The sequence below is a fragment of the Podarcis vaucheri genome (assembly GCF_965113315.1).
Source record: "Podarcis vaucheri genome assembly, chromosome: 17".
In the NCBI taxonomy this organism is placed as follows: domain Eukaryota; kingdom Metazoa; phylum Chordata; class Lepidosauria; order Squamata; family Lacertidae; genus Podarcis; species Podarcis vaucheri.
The window spans coordinates 27,718,498-27,744,995 of record NC_138755.1 but is presented as its reverse complement, the minus strand read 5'-3'; the positions used below and the strand labels follow the sequence as shown (position 1 = coordinate 27,744,995).

The window sequence follows — 26,498 nt, the reverse complement described above, 5'->3', positions numbered from 1 at the left end:
GTGTTGGCTGGCTGGCTTCTTCCATTCATTAATCACTGCCAGCCTCTCTTCCCAGAATCTGCTTCTTGTCCTGGGAAATGGCAGCCTAAAGCCACATTGAAAGAGAAGCTTTTCAGTTTCACTTCCTCTGAAATAGCCCCTCAAATTCCCCTAACTGAAGGTAAGGGCGGCAACTCAAGAGAACTGACACATCACACTCATTTCAGAGGCATTTGTAAGAACAATGGCAGGAAACACTGAAGGGTGGAAACAGTAAATGGAGCACAGAGTCCGCGAATCATGGAGCTTCCTGATTGGCTTGATTTGCAAGGAACAAGAGCACTTGGAATAACCTTGGAATTGTTGTCTCACTGGAATGAAACGGCTTTCAATGAAAGCAGAAATTTTTGTCACGTCAGAAATTGCGTTAGGAAAAGGTTGATGTCCAAAAACTCTAAGGAAAAATCAAGTTAGTGGAAGGGAAGCAGGATGCTGTTGTTGATTCTCTGGGCTGTTCTTTGGAAGGGATGGCTCCACATAGATGCAAGAGGGAGAGAGGACCCGCCCTTGTCTTGAGTTCAACTTGGGTGGCTTCGAAAGAGGATTAGACAAGTTTCGTGTGTGGATAAGCCTTTCAGTAGCTGCTAGCTGACTGTGTTGTACCTCCACTGTTGGGTGCCAGTTTTGGGGAATTGCAAGTAAAAAGGGTGCTGATGTGCTCATATCCTGCTCTCAGGCTTCACATAGGCATCTGATTGGTCAGTATGAGAACAGGATGCTAGTCTAGATGGGGCATTGGCCTGATCAGCAGATTCTTCTTGTGTTCTTAATTTTTTTTAAATCCAGCTGTGTGTTTTTGCTTCATATTGCAAGGTAAAGGTACCCCTGACCATTAAGTCCAGTCATAGAATCATAGAATCATAGAATCATAGAGTTGGAAGAGACCACAAGGGCCATCATGAACAACTCTGGGGTTGCGGTGCTCATCTCGCTTTATTGGCCGAGGGAGCCGGCGTACAGCTTCCGGGTCATGTTGCCAGGATGACTGGCAAACCAGAGCAGCACACGGAAACGCCATTTACCTTCCCACCGAAGTGGTGCCTATTTATCTACTTGCACTTGACGTGCTTTTGAACTGCTATGTGGGCAGGAGCAGGGACCGAGCAATGGGAGCTCACCCCGCTGCGGGGATTCGAACCACCGACCTTCCGATTGGCAAGCCCTAGGCTCTGTGGTTTAGACCACAGCACCACCCACGTCCCTTCATGTTACTAGCTGGCTATTATTTACTGGTTTGAGCAGTAAAACTGCAGGGTATTGATCCTACCTTGGTTGTTCTCATGGGCCACCAGACTTCCAGCCCCTCCAAGTGTTCCTATTTTCCAGGGAGAATCCCAGATTTACAGAAGCCATCCTGGTTTCTGATTTGATCCTGGAATGTCCCACTTTTCCTTAGGTTGGAGGGTGTGGGGTTAATTCTTTTCAATGAGGCATCTTGAGCAATGGCCCCTGGAGTGCAAATCAACAGACAATGCTATGCTCACAGGTACATTGCACCATTGTCTGTATTCAGCTATTCCGAACAATGGATGTATTTTAGGAAGAATAATATTTACATCCCAACTATTTACTTCCTTAAAATAGGAAATGAACCTGCTCTTGGGGATAGGGTTGTCTTGGAGGACAGAAAAACCACTCATTACACTGAGAGGCAGGTTAAAAAAACCCCACAAATGAGTACTTTGGAAATGCCATTGGGTAGAAAAGAGGCTTAAGGATTTTGTTAGGTGAATTGTTCCATCTGCATTTTTAAGTGAACAGGCCTGAATCTCACTCCCTAGAAAAGAATGGGAAAAGAATCCAGCTACCCTCTCTTAATTCTGTGATACACTGCAGTTGTTAGCTAGAAAAAAGTACCAGAAATGTGCAAAATGTGTTTTGTGATAAAATGCTTACATAAAACCAAATGTTTGCATGCTTTTAAAATAAAAATGCAGAACAATGCAGAAACGGAAGTGATCAGACTTAAAAATGAGCACATCTAAATGGGCATTGACCAAAAACAGACTCAATCCTTCATCCTCAGAAGTTAGATTATCACATGTGGCTAAGACATGGGATGGCAGGGTGGTCTGAGGCTTTTCTTTCTTTTTTTCCCCTGGACAGAAAAGGCATTTGCACATACAAATGAACTGAAGCAGATGGATTTGACCTAGAAGAGATTTGAGGTGTAAGAAAATAGTAGAATACAGTGGTACCTCTGGTTGCGAACGGGATCTGTTCCAGAGGCCTGTTCGCAACCTGAAAAGAACGCAACCCACATCTGCGCACGCTCGGGTTGCGATTCGCCCCTTCTACGCATGCACGTGGCATCATTTTGCGCATCTGCGCATGCACGAGTGGCGAAACCCAGAAGTAACCCTTTCCGGTACTTCCGGGTCGCTGCAGGATGCAATCTGAAAATGCACAACCTGAAGCAAATTTAACATGAGGTATGACTGTCTATTAAGAAGCATGTAAGAGAGGGTGGAATTACAGTTTTACCTCTACTGGCATTTACCTCTGGTTATGTATCCTTCGGGATATGTATGCGGCAAACCTGGCAGTATTTTTCTGGGTTTCGTCGCACACGCAGAAGCACTAAACCACGCTGTGCGCATGCGCAGAAGCAGCACCTCCTGTTGTGAATTCCTCGGGATGCGGCCGGACCTCCGGAACGGATCCCATTCGCAACCAGAGGTACCACTGTAGATAAGATGGAACCTTAACAATGCAATTGTATGTAATTTGGGTTATAAACATTGATGTTGGGGGAGCAGGAAGTCACTAGTTTTGTTGATTTTGAGTATAATTGTTGAGTAACAAATATAACTTTCAATATGGAAAAAGAATAAAATATTACTTTTTTAAAAATGGAAGGCATTAAAGCAAAGCACCACTTTTGTTTTATTTTGAAAAAAGAAACATTTATATTTATACCCCACCATTGTTCCATCAAGGGAGTCTCCCATGCAGGCACTGGTCAGCTCCTGACTTAGCTGCATCATGTCCCTTCAGACCAGTATAACTGTTTATACAGTTTATCCTCAGCAACAGTTGGCCCTACTAAACTTTCTCCTCTACATAATGCAATATGGTCCCCTACCAATATTTTACCCTTGGGACTTGAGAGTGCATTTTTAAGTGGTGGCTTATGCATTACTTCCTGGTGACTGTGCTTGTGTGACTATAAGTATGCAACAAAAGTCAGCTAGGTTTCTATCACAGATGAATTGAACTTAAAAGTCATTCACCATGGGAAGGTGCTGAGAAAACCCGTCAACACTTTGAGGGTGTTGTTAACAAGATACATTTAAAACTCGGGAATGCAGTGTTTTCGTGGGAGATACACAGATGTCGATAAGTTCGGTCACATGTGTTGATGTTCTTCTCAAGAGACTGAACAGTTATCAAAGGAATGACTATCAAGGCATGAGTTCGCATGGACTAAAGCCATCTTAAACAAGGAGCAGGGCCTGTTTGCACCATTCTTTCTCTCAAGATAAGATTGCTGAATTAATGGGTCTTCATTCTGGAGACTTTCCAGGCTGCCTTGCTGATTGTCAACATTTACTCATAAATGATGCAATCGGAATTGAATTTTGGTCATTTGAATTGTGACTAAATGAAAGCAGAATACTGTTCCCGATGGCCTAGGATCCAGTCTTCAGAAAATAACACCATTCTGAGCAACAAAATAGTCTGGAGATGACTTTGAAGTTGGAAGCAACAATTTTCTGAGAAATTCTGAGAATTTTATTTCTCACACTCCCTCTTCTCCTGAAGTATTGAAGAATTTAAGCAGGGAACACCTGGAGAATATTGAGTGATGCACATCCCCAATATTGCCACCATGGAGATTGAGATTGAGAACCATATTGCTACCATGGATTGAGAATTTCCAGCACATGTGGATGCCATCAATTATATTGTTGAAGGAAGCAGTGGTGCCCCCCATTCCTTCCACCTTAAGCTATTATTTCCTTCATCCACCAGTTTAAACTAGCAATATAGTTTTGTTTAAGATTAAAGGTAAAGGTAAAGGGACCCATGACCATTAGGTCCAGTTGTGACCAACTCTGGGGTTGTGGTGCTCATCTCGCTTTATTGGCTGAGGGAGCCGGCGTACAGCTTCCAGGTCATGTGGCCAGCATGAATAAGCCGCTTCTGGTGAACCAGAGCAGCGCCATTTATCTTCCCGCCAGAGTGGTACCTATTTATCTACTTGCACTTTGACATGCTTTCGAACTGCTAGGTTGGCAAGAGCAGGGACCAAGCAACGGGAGCTCACCCCATCACAAGGATTCGAACCGCCAACCTTCTGATCGGCAAGTCCTAGGTTCTGTGGTTTAACCCACACGATTAACTGGGCCTAAATTTCTCTGGATAGAATTATTTCTGATAATGGAGGATATTTGGTGAAAATGTTGCATCCCCATTTTTCTGCTCACGATAGGGTGGAACATTTGACTCTAAGAGAGAGAAAAGGAGATAGAAAGGATATTGAAAGCATCTTGGAGTATGAAGGATCAGAGGCAGAGGCAGCGTATCAGCTGCTGGAGTGCCTGCTTGCTCCTTCTACAACTCTGCTTCTCTACTGCTGGCCTAAAAATTAGTTAGTAGCGCTGACTCAAATTTTGCAGGGTAGACAGAGGAAGGAGGACTGAAATCCCCCAGAACAGTTTTGGTTGTAGGGGTGTGAAATTCACAGGAGCTGAAACTCACCACCACTCCTGGAACATATAATAAGGTCCCCACCGTATTATACCTACAAGCCCTAGTCAAAGTGATGCTGTATCACCATGGAGCTTCACTCCCAGTGCTTTGGGAAAGTTTAGCACTCTTGGTTAGAGTCTTCTGTCAGTTCATCAAAAAAGGGGACCATTGATGGGCATCTTTCTAAAGCATCTTCTGGCAAAAGGAAGCTGCCCAGAGGTGAGAAGAGATGGAAGCAAAGACCAGCTCTTTTCTTTTTATTGTGCATGTGCATTGTACAGCATGCAACCACCCACAGACGGCAAGGGCCCTGCTTCTGCTCTTGCAGAAAGGAATACCCCTTCCCCCATGCTTTTGGAATCAAATCAGTGCAACGTGAAAGCAGCAGCGACACAGCTGGGTGCATCTAAAAGATCAGCAGTGAGAGGCAATCTGTCAAGAGTGAGCTTTTCATACATTTCCCCTTGGAAAGAAAGAAAGAAAGAAAGAAAGAAAGAAAGAAAGAAAGAAAGAAAGAAGAGTTCTTCTTCTTAGGATCACCTATTCAGGTTTTTGCATCTGGTGCGATGCTCACTTAAAGTAACATCTGGAGTTTGCTTTCGGCGTGAACTGCAACAAAGAGGTGTGCATTTTTAATATTCTTCCAAGCACTGCACTTTTTTGCACAACATTTTTTTTTCTATCCAATGCTATTTTGCTTTGTTACCTTGGAGTTCATTGGTTGGCTTCTGCCATTTCATATGAAGCTTATGATTTGGGATTGCCACCCCATCAAAAAAAGAGAGAGAGAGAGAATAAATTGAAAGACAGTAACTGAAATCGATAGAACTTGACTTTCAGGTAAAAAACAGAGAATCACAATGAAGGTGTTAGAATCAAAGGCAAACTAAATTGTGAAAACTGGGTGTGTGTTTTTAAAAAAAATCACATTCCATTTCAAAACCTACATTTAGCAAATACATTTGGATCTCTCTGGTTTAAATATTTGTTAAGGGAAAATGAAAATGAAATAATGGGCAGGTATATATTGCAGATGTGTATCTGATTTAATAGTCATTCCCTCTCACAGGGAAATCCTGGGAAATGCAGTTCCTGGACAGGAACTAATGGAAAATTCTCAGCAACTTCACCCAACGATGATCCCCAAGATTCTCTGGGGAAAACCATTGCAGTAAAAGTTTAATACAGTGGATATAACTGTTGTACAAGTAAACTAGTCAGAAGATTAATTTATAACACCAGAGAATGAAGAATTCGTGGTTTTTCCGAGCTCACTGGCTTATTCACAATGCTTCAAGGAATCCTTTGATGGTCAGTGTGATGAGTTCCTTTGTTATTTTTTATTTTCCAAACTTTTTTTTTTTAATGCTTACAGGTCTCTGCTCCTTTCGTGCCACAGGTCATCTTGGTTCACCTGCATATATTTTTACCACTGTTGCCGCTAAGGATGAATGCTTGACTGTTTTAAACTTACTTTCCAGCCTGTAGCCTGTTTCTTTGATAAACGGGGTATCAAAAAGGAGAATTCAACCAGTGACTAATTCCTATGCTTTCAATTAAACTGCTTAAGATGGGATTTAAACTCTGCTCAGCCACAAGCTCTTAAATGTAAGCTGATCCATTTGTCTCAACCCACACATGTGGGTCTGTAGACGGATAAAATATAGTTAAATAAGCGTAATAAAAAACCATCACCCTCAACCTTCTAGAATAGATTTGAGGCACACGAGGAGAAGAGCAGGAGGGCAAATTTCAATGGTCAGGCAGAAGTCATCCTGCTCATACGTGGACTTTGTTGGCTATACACACCCTCTTCTTTTATAGAAAGGGAAAGGCAGGCTTGAAGGCTATACATTTGATGGCAGCTATGGCACAGGAGGAGGAGGAGGTACCCTTTCCCCCATGGTCTCTCTGTGATCAGAATGGAACCTCTTCTCGAAAACTGAGAGGAAATGGTTAAGCCCACTCTACGTCCAGTGATATTATTCAAATATGTGGTCCTTACATGCCTGCATTGTCCATTAAAAAACAAACAAACTCCAGAACTGTCATAGATTTCCTAGCATCACTTGTAATTTTGTGCTAAGATGTTCTCAGGGCCCTATCTATCAGTGTGTGTGCATAGAATGCATGTATCGGGTCCCGATATTGTGCTTCCCATAAGCATCTGGTTGGCCACTGTGTGAACATGATGCTGGATTAGACGGGCCACTGGTCTGATCCATGAGACTCTCCTTACGTTCCTGCCCCCTGCCCCTCGTTGTGGAACTGGAGTTGGCTGCCAGTGTGAGAGCCAGTGTGGTGTAGTGGTTCAGAGTGGTGGACTCGTAATCTGGTGAACTGGGTTTGATTCCCCGCTCCTCCGCATGCAGCTGCTGGGTGACCTTGGGCCAGTCACACTTCTCTGAAGTCTCTCAGCCCCACTCACCTCACAGAGTGTTTGTTGTGGGAGAGGAAGGGAAAGGAGATTGTTAGCCGCTTTGAGACTCCTTAGGGTAGTGATAAAAAGTGGAATATCAAATCCAAACTCTTCTCTCTGTTGATGGCAGACCTGGTTTTGCTGCTACAGATAACGGTGCAAGTCTAAATTCATGTCCAGCAAAGCGGTGCTAGTCCAGGAAGCAGAACGTGATGCATTGCGCCAGCTACTCAATACGTTTCCTTAGCACAGCATGCTATTAGCCACAGTGGCTATGCTCCCTTTCCACAATATTGCGCAGTATTCTGGATGCCAGTTGCTGAAAATTGCAGGCGGGGAAAGTGATGTTGCACTCAGCTTGTGAGCTTGCCATAGGCATCTGGTTGGCCACTGTCAGAACAGAACATTAGACCAGAGGAGCCTTTCACCTGACCCAGCAGGGCTCTTCCTATGTTCTGTGCCTTCCGTCCTAATTTCAAATGCTTTAACTCAATAGACACCTACCTAATCCTGCTGGTGAGGGTTGCCCCTGTTGTCGTGCATTAGAAACGAGCTCCATAATTCTGACTTATGTTTTGTTGCAAATGCAGAATTCCTATTTTTGAAAAGGCTGCCTTCTATTACGCATTCCTGGCATATACTGAAGGCGGATGATGCAAATTCTTTAAAATTATTTCCATGTCCTGCTGCTACTTGCTCTATTTATAGTGCACAAAACGCCAGGTCCACGACGTATTAAAAGAAAAATCAGGGTCCCCCACCTTCTACACTGTAGAACCACAGCAGATGCAAGTTAGTGCTGGAAATGGGTAGATACGTCATTTTTAATTTAGTTAGTTATAACCAGTGCTTTTTTCTGGAGGTACACAAAGGTACACAGTACCAGCACTTCACACACACACCCAATGCTAAAAAGTGTGACACTTACTGTAACAACTTAATGGTGAGTACTGCTAACTTTTTTTCTTTAAAAAAATCACTGGTTATAACTGTCCATAGATATATGCATTCATATTTACTTTCAAAAATATTAATGATTTTAACACAGGGCGAATATATGCCAGCAATGGTTCGTGATGGTCTCCAGCTCTCAGAACTACTAATATCCCCACCAAGAACAGATAGCAGTTCAAGTGCAATGTGGCTGCAAATCTTGGTTTAGCAATTACAATTCCGTTTTAATGAGGGTAGCAAAAAGCAATCTGTGTTAATAAGATTAATGAAATTTGAAAGCCAGCAATAGCCCTAAGGCTCATCAATTCCCAGAGTGGTCCTCCACACTGAACAGGCCTCCCACTTCTTTATCAAAACTAATTTCCCTAAATGGTATTAAAAAGGAGGGTGGTCTGGAGCCCATTTTTATTTTTTTTTAAGATTGCATCCGTTTGCTAAGAGAAAAGGGGAAAACTCCAAGGCTTTGGGATCGTAGAATGCAGTTTTGTTATGCTGGAGTAGCGTAGGGGCTAAGAGACCAAGTTTCTGAGGGGAAAGTCCTGAACCTTATCTTTGCCAGTGGCAACAAATTCCTGACATACCTAGACTACTAAAAGCCAATTCACCCCCTTGATATACAGTGGTACCTGGGTTCTCGAACAGAATCCATTCCAGGAGTCCATTCGACTCCCCAAACCATTCAAAAAACAAGGCATGGCTTCCTGCACTCAAGCTGCACCAGATATTTGGCTTCCGAAAAACGTTCACAAACCGGAACACTTACTTCCAGGTTTGCAGCGTTCGGGAGCCAATTTGTTCGGCAGCTAAGCCGTTTGATAACCAAGGTACAACTGTATGTGCTTTCCTGTTTTGTAAATGGATCAAAAGGAGGGTTCATCAGTAACACAGGGTAACAAACTGCTCTTGTATGTTAACTGGGAGACCCTGTGGAGTTTTGGATTTCATTATTCCATTCTAGTTAAGTCCAGTCCGTGTGTCACCAATTTATGCAATGTGTGTGCAGAAATACAACATTTGAATCAGCTCACAACCCTGTAGATTTAGGACTGGGAGGAACCGACCACCATAGATTTTAAAGCTTTTTTTACAGAATAACAAATGACCAGTGGTTCTGGTCCTGTGCAAATGGAAAAGACAGGGAAAGTTCCAAGTTATATTTTTCTCTCAGACAACTACAAAAGTAGATAACAAAGCAATCCTGGCTTTGAAGACAAAATCAGGAGCCTTAACCCAGAGAGGCTAAGCCGGATGACATGGGAAAGCAAAGCATGGATGCCACAGTTGCTTAAAGGGTCTTGGGGAGATAGAATCCATCTAAGAGGATTTATGTCAATTCCAAACCAAGGAATACTCTAAGAACGGTTACTCCATGGACAAAGGCTGTCCAGTATATATAAAGTCCTTACATTCTTCATCTGCCAAAGGGATAAGGCTAGAGTCCTGGTTCTTCGACTGAGTGCTAATTCAACAGTATTACGAGCCATCAAAAACACTTTTGTGTGATGGTACTCTTCACAGGAGCCATCACTTTTGAAAGAACTGTGATGTGAATGACACAGAAGAAAAAATGTGCAGAGGAGGAGGAGGAAGTATCAGAAGCTGAAGAGGTAACAGGGTTTGGTGAGCAGGAAGGGGCTGTGGCAGAGAGGAGTCCAGAATCAGAGGTGGAAGAAGAGGCTGGGCCAGAGGCAGAGATGAGGCAGGCTGCTGAAGAAGCCAGGGGGTCTCCCCCTCCTGCTGTGACCTGCTCCTCTCCCCCCAGTCTCCCAGAACCCGGAGAGGTATGAAGAGGGTGGAGCAAAGGCAGACAAGACATCAGAGTCTCAGATTGCTTGGGAAGGACCTGGGGGGAGGAGGAGACTTAGGGAGTTGTGGGGAGGCAAAGACCTTCATTCCTTGCAACAGCCTCCTTGGGCCAAGATCTGCTGGGAAGAGTCACTGTACTCGCCAGGCTTGGCCTCCTGTGCTGTTTGTTTCTTTGAATAACACTGTGTGAGTTGTTGCCGGTCCACTCCTGACACCTGTCCTGACATCAGGGTGGATGGCAAATGTAATCCTGCAACATATGGAGTTGCCAGAGTTTCCTTATCCCTGCTTTAAAGCTCCCTGGAGCTTGGGAGCTGGGCACTTGAAAGAACACCTGTTCCCATATCAACCTGTCTATGTGCTGAGATCATCAGTGAAGGCTTTTCTCTGTGTGGCATGATCAACTGAAGTATGGTGGGAGGTGATAAGGGGAGGAATCTTTTCAGCGGTGACACCTTGCATATGGAGTTTGCCTCCCAGAAAGGCTTTTCAACATGAGGCAAAAGTTTTCATCTCCTCCCAGTATTGTGGAGCTTTAAACTGTTTTAATGGCTGCTTTCCAGTGTAATTTGATTTTCCAATATGGAAACTGTTTGGCTGAAGGGTAGCAAAGGTATAAATCAATTTCACACACTGCCCATTGCTCTGTTCCTCGCTCGGGTACTCTCCAAGTCTTAATCAATCTCTGAGCTCAGTCTTGGATTGTTTGGCCTGATTGCTACTCGTGTTTGAGATTTGGGCTTGCAATGCACTCAGGAGACAAGAACAAGGAAATGGCTTCCTTGTCAGGTGTCTGGTGACAATTACAAGACAGGAGAGGAGGAAGGAAGGATCTGTACAGTACAATGTTTTTAAAGGCTGTATTCCAAGTACAAACAAAAGGTATGTCTACTGTGCATGGGCCAATTACTGCTGAGGTTGTTTATGGTAGTGCATTGCAAGGTTGTGCTTATTTTACAAGTTAAGTTAGGTTTCTAAGACATTCATTGTACATAGCACAAGGAAATTGCTGTTGATTACTGTTTCCCCCCCCAGAAGTTCACAAAAGAAGATAACAAACATCAATTTTTATCAATCGTGGGTGGTGGGTTATACTGCATTTCATCACTTTTCCTGCCACTTCTACAAGAAACCTTTTAACCTGGCACCTCTTGGGGTAAAGAAGGAACTCAACAGTTATAATATTGCTCCAAAACCTGCATTCAGATCCTCACTCAGCCAATGAAGCTCACATTTATGTTGCAGGGTTGTTTGGGGAATGAAATGAGGAGCAGGAGAGACCTCCTCAAAAGAAATAATGCAATAATCAATCAATCAATCAATCAATCAATCAATTGTTAACTATAATATCGAATGCTGGCTTGCATGTCTGTGAGCCGTGTTGGGTTAATCAGGCGCCAGTCATTATATTTAGTAATTAGTCATTAAGAAACCAAATGATGTACGAGGCTGGGTAAATTAACATTTTTTTCAGGAGGCAAGCTGACCCCTGACTGATTCATCTAACCCTTTTTTTAAATTAGCCTTGATGGAGAACTTGTCACAAAAGGTTGTAAGATGTATGTGGGCAAAAGGGAACATCCAAAGAAACTGTTTTTCAGCTAGGAAGCCAAACAGAGAGCATAAGATGAGATGTTTTCCCCAGACAACTAAAACGTTATTTGATATATTTTCCAGGTTAGAACAAGAAATAGGAAAACTAGAAACTGAAGAATCCCAAATATCTGCCAAAGAGAAAATCATCTTAGAGAAACTAAAGGAAACGGAGAGATCCTTTGAGGACTTGCAAAAGGTAAAAGCATTTCTTTTTAATTAAAAACAACAACCTGATCATCTACAAATAAAGTGTGAGATGTTGAAGTGAGAGATTTTTCTTTTGAAAAAATGATGGGCCTTTCCACGCTTGCCACTTACAGTTTGTGGGTTTTATTTGGATTTTTTGCATGCTGCTATTTGACATTGGCATCATTGTATTCTGGAATAGGGTACTCAAAAACCTGCTTTTCCTTCTACAAAAATTGATTTATGTGAAAGATCCAGATTCTCGAATATTTCATGTGTGTGGAATGCGTGCGTACAAGCATCGTCCTGCTTTCTGTGTGGAGGGAAGTGGGTGGGTGTGATTTGGAAGACACTGGTTTCATGCCACTTTCTTCTGACCTGTGCATGCTGCCTGCCCATTTGCAAGCTCAGCTCAGACGAGAGATGCAGCTTATAGAGACGTTGGCATTGAGTCAAAGTACTCCCTGTGACAGGAGTAACTGCAAACAAAATGTCACTGCAATAACCAGGTTGTGAGTCGAGTCCCCGCTCCCCACTTTGTGATGAAAAAAGACACATGGACACAAGCATTTTAGGTTAACGGGCTAAAAAAGGCCACAACATTATTGGTTACAGAATGTGAGTGGTATTGGCTTAGGCACTGGATCCAAACAGACTATACTTGACTCCTGCCTACTCTGCAGGGAGTCATGCAAGGGTTAACAACCTGTAGGGGGAGCTTGTTGATGCAAATCAACTGGAACCTTTCCCCTAGAGTATGGTTACCATATTCTTTTCAATGAATCTGGGGACACCGTTTTTTTCTTTTTTCTTTTTTGAAACTGGGTAGCAACAGGGAGTCAGTAGCGGGGATGGTGAGGCAAAAGACCCTGGGCCCAAGCACACATGCATATTGTATAAAGGTGCAAAGCCCTTCTTTCACACCCTGTGAAACATAAATGCGCAGAGTTTTTTAAGAAACTGGGCAACTGCGTGCTGCCCACCTGTGACTCCCGAGCCTTCCCCAATCTCCTTTTCCCTTCTCCCTTTGTTTCGACAGTTCAGGGGAGGCTCTGGAGTCACGGGCAGGCAGTTGTTGCCCAGGAGGGGCCAGTCTGGTAGTGCAGTTGGCTCTGACTTGCTCCTGGAGCTGCTTGCTGCCGTGGTGCAGGAAAAATGGCAGGCGACACGGCAGTGAGTAGCAAGCAGCTCCTGAAGCCAGCCAGAGCCAACTGCGCTAACAGGCTGGGGCTGCCGCTGCCACGTTTCCCGGGGACAGATTTGCAAATCTGGGGACGTCTGATAACCCTACCTCAGAGTCATCCGAGGGTCGTGGCATGGCCCTAGCCACCACCTGGGCATCGGACAGGAACCACAACCGCCGGATTCCTTTAACAGAATACCCTTCAAGGGGAGGGGTAGGTGATGGCCACAACCTCCCCTCCGACACACAACGCGTTTTCCAATGCCTAACCTCCAAACCTTACAAAGTTGTGACGATTTGCTATGAGGTAGGCGAAAAACCATGTGACTGGTGCCAATCTGCCAAGTGGAAAAAATTCCTACCAGGCCCCTTGGACAACCAAGGCGACCAACCAAGGTCCATAGCAAGGTCAGGTGCACAAGCAAAACCTAGAAGGAGGGAGGGCGGGTGATCCGAGGAAGCCGGAACAACAAGACAGCGCTTGTGTGCCAGCAGCCATTTTTAAACAGCTAAACCATGGCCCGCCCCACCCCCAGCCAGCCGGATTGGATAGCTAGGGTGCGTGACGCAGGCACAGAACTCCAGTGACGCAGGAGCCCGGCCACACACCACCACCACCACCCCCTCCCCGGTGCAAGCGCAGGGTGCAATTCCTGCTCACAACACCTCCCCTCAGGGAAGAGGAGAGGCTTTCAATAACCATATATCAGGTGGACACAGAGTTCCTCTTCTAATGACTTATACTCTCACAAGATCAGTATTCCAGAATACTAGGTGTTAATACCCCGCCCCCCCCCAAAAAAAAAAGTTGTGGAAGGGCTTTTCCAATGCACATGCTACTAATGCTTATATTTACTGGCTGGATGAACATGAGTGTAGATTATGGATATGACTATAACTGCAGAAAGCTCTGTCATATAGCAAAAATGATGCTGGCCTACTTTATAGTACTGTTGTAAGTATTATTAATGTAATGTATACCAAGCATTCTTGAACATGCAAGAAAAATACAACTGATTCCAGTATTTTTCTTTTTTCAGAGCTTCTCACGCCAAGATGGAGGTAAATGTTTGTCAGTACTTATAACAAGTTACACTGTTTTTGCTCTGCATCCGATAATGTTCTGTGTAGTTGTTCTGGTGTAGAAGTGATTGGCAAAGCAATCTCAAGCCTCTGAATCGGTAATGACTGGCATTCTGTAACAGATCACCTACAAAATGTTTGCCTTAAAATGCCTTGCAAGAGTAGGATCTGAATCACAACTGCCTTATTTTCTAAGTCTTAGTGGGTTTCCAGTGCTTATGTGACAGACATTACCCTGTAGTAAAGTGTAAGATCACAGAGTTTGGGTTTCCAAAGAGATTCTGGAACTCAGCCGTGAGTCATGACTTGAACATTTATTGACGAGGTTCCCTCAGAATTAACTGCAAAAAATGGGGGGTGTTCCTGCCAAAGTAATCTTGTAAAACACACAGCAGCTTGTTCCACACATTTTCTCAGTGATGGCAGACAATGGTGTTGCCATAAATAATGGCTTTGTGTCTGTTTGTGGGAGCAGTTTGTAAGGCACAACACACAAAGGTCTGCTTCTTAGGTCTTTGGGATTAGTACGTGGAAGCATGGTTTTAAAACAGAAACATAAACCAGCCAGGTACAGTTTAGTTTATACTCATAATTAGTTTATGCTAAAAGCCAGGCTGACTGGCTTATAAATCAACTTAGAGAAACTGTTTGGGGGGGGGGCTATACAGAGCTGCAGAAAAGATCTAGGACACCACATGGCCCATTACACAAAATAAAGACTTTAAATGGTGTGCTGTATTATTATATTTTAGCTTCCTGTTTATTAGTGACAGTGTGTGTTTTGTGACTGGCCTCCTTAGAATAAGATGAAAGTCAACCAAAAAGTTTCCAGGTTACCACTTCACAGAGAGAGAGGGAGAGAGAGATGTATCTCCAGCCCTTCAATAACCATCATGGGATGGTTTACAACATTTCAAAACATGACCAAACAATTTTTGCAATAAGCATATAAATTCAAGTTGGATGGAGGGAATCAGAATGCAAAGATTACTTAATATACGCATTTTAGCTGTAGAAACAAATTAAACACCCACTAGCTTATGAACACAAAACCATAACTAAACAATGTATTTAATTGCATTGGGAAAGATACGAACTCACACTAGCAATAAAAGCTGGCAGTTGTAGAATTGATTATCCCTGTTGTGTAATGGTGATTCCTTTTTTAAAATTTTATTTCATGTTCAGGGGTCAGTGACCTGCTAAAATCGAGAACCTCCTGACACATGATTATGTGCACGTACAACTAGAAAAGTTTTAGTCATCTGGTCTTTCTCTTTCCAACCTCAGCTAGTCTATTGAATGGCAGTCAAAGCAGGATGACTCCGCGTTTTGCTTGCTTTGATGCAATTATCTGTCACAAAGCTTCTGATGTCTATTGTTTGGGGCGATAAGTTAGGAACTCTGCTGCCTAAGCGGTGAAGCCTCTGGGGTCCATATGGCTGTACCTAACTGTATTTCCTGTTCCCTGACAACCAGATGCAGTAAATTACATTTACTCCCAGCTCCCCGAACTCACAACCCTCTATTCACGAACAACAGAGCCGGTTCCTGGGAAAGACGGAACAAACAGGGTAACTGGTAAGTCTCACCGCAGCATGGTTTATTCTTTCAGCCAATGTGGCAGACATTATCTTTTCAAAAACATATTTGATTCCCTGGGACTAATGCCCAGCTGTACTTGAAACAGGAGGAAACAGCTCATGACTTAGCAAGTAACCAGTAAGCAAGCTAGATATGTGTTTTTCTATGTTATATCTATTTTTAAAAAACATCAAGGGTGGTTAAACGTTAACTGAGATATCGTAAGAAGGGAGTTATTTCTCAAATGTAAATATGTAGTTAGAGGGGGATATTTTTGAGGGTCTGGCCTTTTAAAAACTTACACAGCAAAGACATTTATGTTTGTGAGCAAAAATAAATAAAGAGCATCAACCCAGTTCTGGAAGTAATTGGTGGTAGACTGCAAATGCAATCCAGCAAACGTGAGATATGGTTAAAATTCATGGACAATTTACACAAGTCTGTGCTTAAACACACAAGTCAGGCCACATTTGCACCATAACTTTAAAACACATTTAAAGTGCATGGCTTTGCCCAAAGAGTACTGGGAGCTGTAGTTTGTTGAGTGTGCTGGGAACTGTATTTTTTGTTAGGTGTGAACTGCAGTTCCCAATATTCTTCAGAGGAAGGCAACGGTCCTTAAATGAAGGGTGTAGATGTGACCCAAGTATAGGATGCAGTCTATCCTCTGTTTCAATGAAACTCTGTCTTGCATGTAAAAAGAAGCACCAGCATTACAGCATTACATAGAGCCTCTCTTTCGAAACACGTCTGAAGAGGAGAGGATGGTTTTCTGGTTTCTAAACAGACAGCATTCTAGCTTCTCCTATTTTCCACACGTATTTCCAAATTGACACTTGTTTTCCGATTAGGATTCTAAGCAAGATGTTGAGTCCAAATGTTTGGGGTTGTTTTTTGTTTTTTGTTTTTAGTTCACTATACATTGTAAATGTGTGTGGGGGAAATTGCTTGAAAAAATTAAGAAACCTATAAACACCTATTTTAAGAGATGGAATCCAGGTGGGACGTCATTCTCATGAAGCACTTAAGTCGATCATTATTCTTTTACTGCTCATCTGTCTACTATAGTCCCATTCTCTGGGACTTCTACGACACCAACGGGAGAGATTAGTAATATTCCAAAACGATACAGTGTAACTGAAGGGGTCCAGGGAAAAGATATTAATAGAGGTGGTCTTCAAATGTAGCTGTCACATCAACACAATGCAGATTAATGGATGGAGTCAAATAAATGGACCTGATTCTTTACAAGTATGCATTCTTCCATATAAAAGCAACAAAGCGAGTCTCTATTGGAGTTTCTTCATGCAAACTTTTTGTTTTCAGGTAGGTGGTAGGGGCAGTGGACGAAAGGGCCTGAGTGCTGGTTATAGGCATGGTGCCTCTATTTGAAATTATCTGAAATGTGAGGTGAATTGGGTTTAAAAAGGAGACCCAACACCTCTTGCTTATAACCCTTCCTCCACACAACCTGCTTAGATCATCTGTTTACAAAGAATACAGTAGGAAATAGGAGAAAACTCTGAAATGGCTGAATATGAGTGAAACACAAGTCATTTTAAAAAGGACAAGAGCAGAGCTCAGAGCTGATTAGGGTGGGGGGGAAGATGCAGCATTCTAAAGCAAAGGGATCACATCTGTATATAATTTTATTTTTGCATGATCAAATCCCAGAGCTGCATACGGACCCCACAAGCTTCAGATAACACAATGTATGTATGTATGTAAAACAATGTTGCTATTGTTCGAGTGTGCTGCAATCTTACAAAATCACATTGACTCAAGTCCTCATTTAATGGCATGAGGGGGATTTTTTTATTTAAAACATGTTTGAAGATATTTAATCTGAGCGTGAGAGAAAATTTCATCACATGAAAGACCTTTGGAATATTTAAGTTGCAGCCATAAGAATTGTATACTAGGAAGTAAATTCAGTTGAGCTCAGTGGGTCTTGTTCCTTTCTGCATTAAGCATGTCTGCGATGGGATGCAAGGTTTGCCCCATTTTGTTGTGTTGACAGAATCAGCAAAATGTTGCCCCTAGAAGTGTTCTGTGCTCTGGGGCAGAGAAGCAATGACTGAAAAACCAGCCTTCTCTTCTGAGAACCAGATGTTGCCGTTGAACAACAAGGAGCATCTGTCTTCATCATACACAACTTCTCAGATTTCCTGGGTCGTCTGTCTTCCCACAGTTGGAGTCAGTGTACTAGATTCAGTGCAGACCTATTACCTGAACCAGCAAAAGAGTTTCTATGCATAGGTACAAACTGTAATACAGGGATGGACAGTTGCTGGCCTGCAAGCTGGATCTAGTTCTTGAAACAGCCTCAGCTACACCCTTGTGCAAATTAATTGAAACAAAGCATGTTTTCTATCTTACTTGTAATCCTGTACCCAAAACAAACACAAAAAGTCAGTTGATCATTATGGTGTTGGAAGCCTGCAGCCAATAGAAGGAATGATGTGCTCGCCACAATATATTGAGGTTCTAAGAAAGAGAGTTATTCCAGAGCTGGAAAAGAGGTATCCTGATGGTACTGGGATATTGCAGCAGGACCTAGCCCCCTGTCACACATCGAAAGTGGTGAAGAAATTCATGACAGAGCAGCAAATACAGGTACTTGATTGGCCAGGGAATTCCCCGGATGTAAATCCCATTGAGGATTTGTGGGCTGTATGCAAAAGTCGCCTCCGTGCTATAGAATGTACTACTATGGAGAAGCTCATTCAGGCACTGATTCAAGTGTGGTACAGGGATCAGAAAATCAACAGTGACTGTTTGAAACTAGTAGACTTCATGCCAAACCATTTTCAAATGCTGCTTAAAAATAGCGGAGGTCATATCCATTACTAATGTACGTATATGTGAGTTTTGTACATGTATATGTGAGTTTTGTACTACTAAATTCATTGTTTGTTTCAATTAATTTGCACAAGGGTGTAGCTTCCACCAGTGACCCTATCAATTTCCAGCCAATCAAAAAAAAAAAAACAACAACCCAGTGTTACTCACAATTTCAACTGAAAGGAAAAGAAGCCACGAGGCTCCACTTGGGATTTTTTAATAAATGCTGTCTTGTTGCTACTTTGTGAACATTCTGAAATTGCAAAGAATCATTGCTAACCCTCAAGGGATGTTTCAGGAAGCATGGTCTTTTCTCACCTCGACAGTCAATGAGCATATGCCATCTAGACCCATGTGCCTGTGAAGGCCTTATTGCTAAGTTGGGATGGACGGAACAATATATTTCTGGTCTCTGCCACTTTCATAGGTCGTTGCTCATGAGGGTGTCCCATTCCATATCCACATTAATCTGCAATTTAAAAAAATTCTGCAACCAAAAAAATCACATTTAAATAACTTTTTTGGAAAGTATTTTCTCTTAAAATTCCCATTTGCTGCATAATCTATCTCAAAATATGCATTGTTAAATGCATGCCAATACAGTCATACCTCTTGTTATGTTTGCTTCAGGTTAAATCTTTTCAGGTTGCGTCCTACAGCAACCCGGAAGTACTGGAAAGGGTTACTTCTGGGTTTCGCCGCTCGCGCATGTGCAGACACTCAAAATGACGTCACACGCACACGGAGAAGCACCAAATCGTGACCCGCACTCACACAGACGCAGGTTGCGTTCTGCTCATGTTGCGAACAGGGCTCCAGAACGGATCCCGTTCGCAACCAGAGGTACCACTGTACAGTGGTACCTTGGTACTCAAACAGCTTGGCTCTCAAACAAATCGGCTCCCAAATGCTGCAAACCTGAAAGTGAGTGTTCTGGTTTGTGAACGTTTTTCAGAAGCCGAATGTCTGACGTGGCTTCCGCAGCTTCCGATTGAGTGCAGGAAGCTCCTGCAGCCAATCGGAAGCTGCGCCTGGGTTTTTGAATGATTTCGGGAGTCGACTAAGTTTGAGAACCAAGATACCACTGTACTTTTTTTGAACCAAGAACTGTGTTGCAACATTTGGAAAAGTGTGGGAATGTGATGGATGGCTGTGTTCTGATCCAAAAATCAGTGTAGGAGGTGAGGAACAGGTCAGCGCATGCTGAAATATAAACAAAATTCTTCAAACACCCCCTATTGCTAGTTGGTTTTTATTGTAGAGTTTTGGAACCTATAGTATCCCATGAGAATACAGAATTTGGCCAAACCCCCAGTTTGGAATATGTAGCTGCTGGTGGGTCAAAGAACCACAATTAAAACTAATGATGTGATTTATGTTCAGTATTCTTTTTAAAAAGTGCAGCGGAACTAATAGACTCAGCCGAGGTATATGCTAGCTACATCAACAATGTTTTGTTACGAATCATTGTGGCCAATTTCACTGGAATTTTCATTTTAAAACTGTGCTCAGTTAAACTGTTGCCAATACCAGAGTAGTCATTATGGTTGTTTGCTAGAAAACAAGGGAGAGGGGTGGTGAAATCTGTTGAGGAGCCAAGATGTTTGAATCAACATATATACAGTATAACAAACCCTTAATCAGTCTGTTACTTGTAGTAATGCCATAAGTTTTTGGTTTTTTTACAAGTTCTCTTTGGGACATCATGGTACAGTTCAAATCAGACGTCTCTCATAATAATAGATTGTAAAGACTGCCTCTCTCTAAACTTTTATTACGGTGCCAATATATTCTTTGTTCTTAGAAAATGGTTTGCAGCCTGATCTTATGCCTGTTTGCTCAGACGTATATGGAGTTCAGGGATACTTACTTCCAAATAAGTAGATAAGATTTCAGCTTGTAGCTGGTCCTTGAGCGAGAGCTTATACAACAAACGTTTACTTTTTTCTAAGTATATATAGATATAGATGGAAGGAAGGCCTTGAGGAAGTCAAACCAGAAGCATAAATGTTAATTTACCCAGAGTGCCAAAACTGCATCCAAATTCCCTAACACTAGTATTTAAGGTTTTGAAATGGGTTGCATTTAGATCCTCACCTGCCATGAGTCAGGGACCAGAAGCCAAATTCAGAAAATTAAATTTAAATAAACAATATATTGAAGTGTCAGTAGATGATCAGAGCTGGGTGGGTTTGTGGAAGCAATGATCAAAGTTTATGCCACCTACTGCTGCCTTCTTCCTATGTGTACCAATTGATTCTGTTCTGTTTATCCAGGTCCCAATTTTCTAAAATCCTATGAAGGTCTCCCTTTTAATGGCAGTATTTCATGAATGAGGAGTTGGGTTGAGATCAATCCTTATATTATAAAAGGCAATCATTGGCTAGGTTATCATCTGTCAGCTGGAGAGGAAACTTCATACTGGGGCTGAGGCCTAGCCTGAACTGGCAGTACGGATCCTGCAAAATACCAATGTGTGTTTTGCTCATCAGAAACAGTTGTATGATATGGCTGTTTACAGTGTGAAGTACATGCACATTCCTGCCACATGCATCCCAACCTAGCTGTCATGTGCATCTTAGGGACAGTTTATACATACATACATGCTTGCCATTCGATAACTTCATCTCAAGAGGTAACTTCTGCACATGGACTGCCACAGATCTGCTGTCATAGAAAGAACTTTAATACTTTCTCGTAGCAAAATGCAGTACTTTCAGTGGAGTCAACATGTGTGTAGTAATCCTATGTACACTGAGTGCAAATGAATCAACTGTTGTTGTGTGCATGTGTGAGCCAGGCCTTGGATGGATCAGGAAGTGGAAGCTGCATTGACTATGGATTCCGCATCTTCTAGCTGTATTGACTGATGATGCTGTGAAGCTGGAGGCCAATTCCTTGCTACTCCCTTGTGGACCTTTATATTTCAGGCACACTAAGCCTCCTTCCTCTGTTTCCTTTTGATCTTTCCCTGTTTTCACTGCTGGGTTAAGAGTGATAAGTGAAGCCAAACTTGCCCATCTTTATTAGTTTTTGTAAACCTTATGGAAGACCGTTCAAGCTTCCCCCCAGATTTTGGTAGGCTAAGCAGGAAAAGTATCTAAATCCTTAGTGGGAATATTTGTACACGGAAGCATAGAAGCTCATAATTTATATTTCAGTACTCTCAGGAAGGCCTATCTATGCTGAAATTTGCAGCATGCATAAGTTAAGTGGCTCAGTCAGATTTGCGTACTTTCTTTTTATTCTCAAAATGTGTGTACATGGCTCCGAAGCCCCAGCTAATGGAAATCTCATTGAGCAACTCGCTGAGCATTGGCTTCTGAGATTGTATCACCCGCACCCATATCTTTGCAGGACTAGAGAATGGCTTTGTTAGCTGAAGCTGAGATTCTCAGGGAGCTGAATTTTGTACCCCTATTACCACATTCTGTAGCTTTTCTGCAGTCTTGCAGAATCACGGCATACACCCTAATCTACACATCTTTATGTATCCCATGCTCCCTGATACTTCCTCATGGTGATATGATACGCTCTGGATGTCTTCTCCTGATAAAGTGGAGGTTCTCCTGCACAACACAACAAAACAAAACAAAACACCCAAGGGAATGTCTGACAGTGGTGAAGAAACTCCATATCTGTTGAAATTCTTGATTGACTTTCAGTGCTGTATATAAAATCCTCATTATCTAGATCAGTCAGGTGAGCATGTACACTGGTCCTAAGAGTTTGAAGTCATTTGGCCATGGAGACATGGTGGTAGACCTGCTTGTTTGTCACCTCCCTGATTTAACAGAATCCATTGAACACAGGTAATATTAGGAAGCTCTCTGCTCAGGTTGATATAGGATATGGCTTGCACCAGTGTCATTGAGCGCTGTAGGTTAACAACTGCTTTTCTTCACATTATGCACCACACCTCTAACATAGATCGCTTGGCGCTTTAGGTGACACCTTACTGGGGGGCAGGGCAGGGCACAGTTGTCTGCTTGTCTGTTTGGCAATTAACCATTCACATGCTTCTTGTTGTTGTAACATGCACTTCCTCTCTTGTTTCCATTCAAGCTTTGTACAGCATGGAAATTAATGTGGAGAAAGACAAACAGACAGGAGAGACCAAGATTCTCTCTACGTCCCCCATTGGCCCAGAGGCTGCCCTTCAAAGAGGAATCAAAGTCTATGACGATGGTACCAAAGTAGTCTATGAGATGCACTCTGGGGGTGCGGTGGTAGAAAACGGAGTGCACAAGTTGAGCTCAAAGGATGTAGATGAGCTCATTCAGAAGGCTGGACAATCAAGCGTAAAAGGAGGGACTGTGTCGATAGCGGACGGAAACCTCAGTCATATGAAGGAACAGATGCTTTTCAAGGAGGCCAAACTAGAGATGGTGCACAAATCCAGCAAAAGGCATTCCGAGAACCCACGACACCAAGCGAAACTTTCTGGGGATGAAGTCCCAGAAGCCACCGCAGATCACCCTGTAACAATGATATTTATGGGTTACCAAAACATTGATGATGAAGATGAGACAAAAAAGGTGTTGGGCTATGATGAGACAATCAAAGCCGAACTAGTCCTCATCGACGAAGACGACGAAAAGTCGCTACGTGAGAAGACTGTGACGGATGTCTCAACCATGGATGGAAATGCCGCGGAGTTGGTTTCTGGGAGGCCCTTATCGGACACAACTGAGCCCTCCTCACCAGAGGGGAAGGAGGAAAGTCTACCAATGGAAAAACTCCCAGGTACAGAAAAGAAAAAGCGCTGTCAATGCTGTATTGTCATGTGACCACCTCTTCCTTTCTTCCTCTTCTTCCGAGCAGCTCGTGCTCCATCACTCCCTTAGACCTCACTGTATTTTTCTAACTGCAATACTGTGAACTGGAAGTGACTGCCTCCATTGCCTTGCAGTTGGGTTTCTCTGGTTTTTTCTAGTTCTTCAAGGGAGATGAATCGTGAAATTGTGATTTCTCACCAAATGCACTGTTTTAGGATTATTTTTTAAAAAGGGTGAGACAGAAACGGAAAGTGAACACACACAAAATCACTTTCGTATTTGAAACAGATCTTATCTATATCTATATATCTATATAAATATATAATATATGAATATGCATCGATGGCTGTGTGTGAATATGCATATTTATATATTGCATATATTTATGAAACTTATAAATGTATATTAAGAATTTTACTTTATATATCTAGCAGGTATGATCAGCCTCCAAGGATTTTGCAGGACTCTTTTAAGTTTCACATACATGTGAGCCTTAAACTGCATTTTAATGTTGAGTGTGTGTTTTCTTAAAAAAAAAACAAAAAAACCACAAACAAATAGGTTTTATTTTTTACTGGGGCAAGGAGAGAGCACATGATCATGCTAGTATTTTGATATTACAACATTTGGGCTCTTCCTTCCCCAAACAGCTTCACCACCTTTGTTTTGTTCTAGTAGTTTTTCAGCAAGACTTGCCCCATAAAACCTCCAACATAACTGCTGGGGCTTGTGCTTAGTGGGGGTAGGTCACAAACAAGTGAGTTTGACTCAGCAAAGCACTGCTCCTGTGCAACCTCCATTCATTTCCATGGGGTTGTGTGCCAGCTTCACTGCTATGAATTAATGTTCCACAGTAGCTACAGAGTTGTAGCTACTCCTTGGGCTCCTCAGAAGAGAGTTCAATCTAGGTGGTAACATTGGCTTCAATGGGACTTGTGTGTGTGCAGCTGTGTGTTGGCCAAAGCAGCGTCCAACGACCTTGTGCCATCCAGATGTTTTGGACCTCAACTCCCATCAGCCTCACCCAGGACCATGGCTGATGGGGCTTGTAGTCCAAACCATCTTGAAGGACACCGGGTTGGCAAAAGCTGTCTTACAGACCTGGAGTATATTTTACGGCAACAGAAACACAACATGGTTCACGCCAACAAACGCAGCTGAGAGTGAAATGGAATTCTTTTTCTGCCTAGAGAATTGAGAGTGATTGTTTTGGACTTGGGTTCTGGCCTTCCCTCAATCTTCCAGGTTACAGTATTGTGTACCTGCTCCAGCTCCGTACCTTAAGACGGAAGTAGGCATGTTGGGAGGAACAGATCCATGATTGAAGCACAGGCACTGATTTTAATGACTTGCCTTTTGGTGCCTCCATTTTTTATTTTTTTTTATTTTTTGTGGCCTCCTGTAACCCTGGTATGTGAAAGATTTGTTTGCAGTTGACTTAAGGATATGATAAAGATTACATGGTTTGATCACTGTTCCTATCAAAAGCGGTTAAGAAAGCTGCAGTTTTCCCTAAGGAAAGAAAAGGCCCAGTTCTCTAGTTATTAGATAAGTTTCATCTAGAGTACGCTATCAAGTTTGTACCAGAAGGGGCGGGGGGAGCAAAGTGAGGAAGCTGATGCCTTCAATTGGAGCAAGCTCTGCTTTTGCGTTCATGTCGCATTCATAGAGTTTTTCTTCAGGAAGAAATGAGAGTAAGCCATAAGGGTAGACCAAATTGAGGTGCTGGTTTTTTGTATCCCTGGAACGGTTTTCAAGAACATTGCGCTTCAATAGCTGGTGACCAAGAGGAGGCAATTAGGGACCCATTCACCCAAGGTGACTCATAGTCCTCCTTGTTTTCCAAAAGTTCAGCAAAATAGCCTTTCACTCTCTCATTTCGTCATGAAGGAATGCTCTGTGAGTCATAAAGGTTGCAGAATAACAGAGGGTCCTTCCCTACTTTGTCTCCTTGGGCATAGTCAGACATTATTTTCCCTCAGGATAGCTGCTGAGGGGAGAGGACAAGACTGGTTCTTGAGTTCACATGATCCTTTTATGTTACTTTCTCACTGCGAGGAAAAGTGAAGAAAAAATGGAAGATCCCATGACTGCTTGACTGTGAGTTCTCTTCTGACCTTAAAAGATGCTACCCTCTAAATCCAGAGGATTTGATCTCTTAAGCTTATGAGACACCCCACATTCAAGCAACAGTGGAAGCTCCTGTTTGGTCATTCATGTTTCCCGCAGCAAATTAAATGGCGGAGCCTTGGAGGTTGTGTGAGCCAGAGGCCTTCTGCCACTCCCTCCTTGAAGGCATTTGAGCTGGCCCATTGTTTCAAACAAGTACCTCACAATCAATTATGATGATGATTAACAATGAACCTGTGGTGAACTTACACATGTACCGATACAGCTTTTTTCTATCTGCACTCTTGTAGAACTCCCTTTCGGAGTCCATTGGGGTTCTGCGGTGGTAAGAATTTCAGAATTACTCATTTAAGCCCATGTCACCCAGTGGCAATTTCTGACTAATGCAAGTGATAGGTGTCCTCTTCAAGGCACCCTTATGTGAAAAGACAGCCTGTTGATGAAGTCTCAAACTGGAAGGAGGCACAAATGAAGCCACTATAGTAATCTGAGATGGATGGAAAACATCTGTACCCTTGCTTAGGCTCTGTATCCCACTGGCTATTTTTCCAGTGGAGATATTTCTGGTTGATAGCTACATGTGTGACATTCAAATTAGAAACAATATTTTCTAGAGGCATTAAAATGATTTCAACCCAGGAGGAATTTCATTTTTTAGAACGATGGCAAAGCTAGAATCTGAGGTTGTTTCTCACAATGTACCTGTTCTCTCTCTCTCTCTCTCTCTCTCTCTCTCTCTCTCTCTCGTGGTGCTTTCACTGTATTAACTATTAGCTTTAAACATTGTGTTGAATGATGTTTCCGCTCTTAACTCTTTTCTTTCTGTGCCATGCATGGTAACTTTCATGTCGGGAATACCAAACGGCCACAGCAGGATTTGCAAGATTATATCATATCCTGGTCTTAAACACGTTTACTTGGTAGTATGTTGCCCTTGATATCAATGGAACATGCTCCCTCATAAGTGTGCATTGGATCACAGCCTTAAAAAGAGTAGATTATCTCTTCGAAGGATGGTCTCTCTCATGCAGCTATTTTTTTTCTGCTGAGAGGGGTATGGTAATTTCAAAACCAATGCTGAATATCCAATCTCTACATTATAAACAATACAATAAAATAAACTTGCAGAAGTGCAAAGAGATTAAGCAAGTTTTCCAGCTGATCCTTGTATTTCTAATGGATAACAGCTTCCATCTACTTA

General features: G+C 42.6%; 1 protein-coding gene across 4 annotated transcripts in view; it reads left to right on the top strand.

Annotated features, from left to right (window-relative positions):
• The window catches only part of PALM2AKAP2 (PALM2 and AKAP2 fusion), a 224,259-nt gene that overhangs the window by 78,089 nt on the left and 119,672 nt on the right, over positions 1–26,498 (top strand). For 3 of the 4 annotated variants that reach the window (XM_082204585.1, XM_082204582.1, XM_082204584.1), the window contains exons 4-7: positions 11,591–11,705; positions 13,919–13,940; positions 15,441–15,542; positions 22,455–23,135. In XM_082204585.1, coding sequence (XP_082060711.1) covers positions 11,591–11,705; positions 13,919–13,940; positions 15,441–15,542; positions 22,455–23,135 — 920 coding nt within the window. The remainder of the gene's footprint in view (positions 1–11,590; positions 11,706–13,918; positions 13,941–15,440; positions 15,543–22,454; positions 23,136–26,498) is intronic. The other variant, XM_082204586.1, reaches the window with a different exon arrangement.